Raw genomic sequence first — 2,500 nt, 5'->3', positions numbered from 1 at the left:
AGTAACTAGTATATCATGCAAAAGCACAGATTCCAACCATTGAAAGACTTAGTATAGTTGAAGACTTACGGTAGTTAGAAAACATCACTGCACATCATAATGGCAGCTACACTTTACATCTTAAAAAGATCTATAAAAAATATTTTGGGAATGTCCGGCGGGCCAGATTGACAAACTTAACGGCCCCGGGCCTTAACTTGCCCAGGTCTGGTTTAGACTGTCCTAATATTAACATTTTATGAAAGCTTGTACTTACGTGTCCTCGCCTGCTGGCTCCTCCTTAATAATGGGGAACAAAGGTTCGCTGTCCACGCCTTGTTCCTGCTTCAGCTTGAACAGCTTCTGGCGCAACACATCCTGGTGTCGCTCTCTCAGCCTGTCACACAAACACACGTTTAATCAACATCCAGCTGATACTTATTATGCTACAATTAAGGCTTCCAGTCGCCGGGTGGTGTGAGTGACAAAAACAAACCACGAAATGGGTCAAAAAGGATTAACTGCTGAGGCTGTAGGCAACCTCCTGATATGTCATTGTATTTACGTATTTGCCAGACTATAAGCTGCTACTTTACCACCACGCTTTGATCCCTGCGGCTTAAAAAACGGTGCGAATAATATATGGATTTTTCTTTGCTAACGGCCATAATGTTTTGTATAAACAAACAGTTTTCATATTACGCCGACAGAGACACGAAATCGGTGTTTTTGTTTCTGCTATAGTACCATCTTTTGAACGAGTTTGCCTATTGCAGGTTCTGCAAGTTGAAAATGTACCGAATTTTTCATAGTTTTGGCCGGGGGTGCGATTTATACTCTGGAGCGACTTATGTGTGAAATTATTAACACATTACCGTAAAATATCAAATAATATTATTTATCTCATTCCCGTAAGAGACTAGACGTATATCAGCAATCGTCACACACACACGCCTTTGGAGTTGGCAGAGTTGTTTAGAAGCGACACCAAAGAAGAAGATTTCATGGGATTTAGCGATTAGGAGTGACAGATTGTTTGGTAAACGTATAGCATGTTCTATATGTTATAGTTATTTGAATGACTCTTACCATAATATGTTACGTTAACATACCAGTTGGTTATTTATGCCTCATATAACGTACACTTATTCAGCCTGTTGTTCACTATTCTTCATTTATTTTAAGTTGCCTTTCAAATGTCTATTCTTGGTGTTGGCTTTTATCAAATACATTTCCCCAAAAAAATGCGACTTATACTCTAGTGCGACTTATGTGTTTTTTCCTTCTTTATTATGCATTTTCGGCCGGTGCGACTTATACTCCAGGGCGACTTATACTCCGAAAAATAGGGTAGACATTAACAGTAAATGAACAAGTAGATAGATAATAGTTTTGAGAAAATATTACAACTGGAAATTATATCAGCAAATTAAGAGTCTTTGTATCCCGTTTTAATATCATTCATATGCCAAATACAGTGTTTCCCACAGGACAGGCATCTATTTGTGGTGGTGTGGTCGGGGGGTGGCAGCGGCGATGACCAAGAAGAACGCGGAGTTGGAATATAATTACAACACTTTGTGTACATATTTATATAGAGATTTGAACAATTAGTTATTCACTGAAATATATTTATTAATTGTGGTTCTTACAAAAAATATATCTTATAAAATATAAAAGCTAAAATGTCTCTTAAAGCTCTGCCCCTTTAATTAGTGCATACTAAATAATTTAACTTTAGCCTACTACTACAACCATATTATTTACCAGCAACATAAAGTGAAACAGAGGCAGAGGTGTCCTGCCAGTCAGTCAACCTCCTCCTCCTCCTGCTGCTGCTGAACAGGTCGCACTGGAGCTAGTCCCGCTCGCCAGACCCTCCTCCAGAGAAGAGGGAGACACTGTAGTGCTCATGGCTTATATCTTACTAAAATCCTTCCCCTTGACTATTTACAACACTACGCAGTATTTATTATTATTATTATCTATAATTACATTTAAATGGCATTGCATACATGTAAAATTAAATGCTATTTCACATTATTTGACCAGTAGCAGTTGCACCCATCTGTACAGGTCAGCCACCTGTTTAAAGCCCGATCACAGTTGAAATCTTGAAATGAAGGGCCTTTAATGGCCAAAACATTAACCTGGACAACATTTTAACAGCTGGTTGGCTCAGATTTTATTCTTTTCATTGCATTCACATGCTGCAGTGGACAGTGGACAATTTAGCTTCAGTCCACGTGTGTTTATTGACAACAGGGTTATAACCTGGACACGTTAGCTCGTCGGTATGAAAACAGGTGACCGAGTCAAACAGCGGCGGTGTTAATGAAGCAGCGTCAGGCTGCTCACCGTCAGTGAAACGCTCGGTGAAATCGCGGATTAACGTTAAATATATGACGTGCCGCGAGCGATCCAGCTATAACCTATCTACCTAGAACCTATATTACCCTCGTATTTTGATCCGGTCGGTCCATTTTTCTTTTACTCCGTTGTCGTCTTCTTCTTCTTCTTC

The 2,500-nt window shown here is 39.5% G+C and overlaps 1 protein-coding gene across 1 annotated transcript in view; it reads right to left on the bottom strand.

The window, feature by feature from the left end:
• The window catches only part of cactin, a 25,360-nt gene that overhangs the window by 5,219 nt on the left and 17,641 nt on the right, over nt 1–2,500 (bottom strand). Inside the window, exon 8 of the mRNA XM_061978749.1 lies at nt 257–376. Within this exon, the coding sequence (XP_061834733.1) occupies nt 257–376 (120 nt within the window). The remainder of the gene's footprint in view (nt 1–256; nt 377–2,500) is intronic.

This window comes from Nerophis lumbriciformis, linkage group LG19, assembly GCF_033978685.3.
Source record: "Nerophis lumbriciformis linkage group LG19, RoL_Nlum_v2.1, whole genome shotgun sequence".
Lineage (NCBI taxonomy): Eukaryota > Metazoa > Chordata > Actinopteri > Syngnathiformes > Syngnathidae > Nerophis > Nerophis lumbriciformis.
This window is presented reverse-complemented; position numbering and strand designations above follow the sequence as displayed.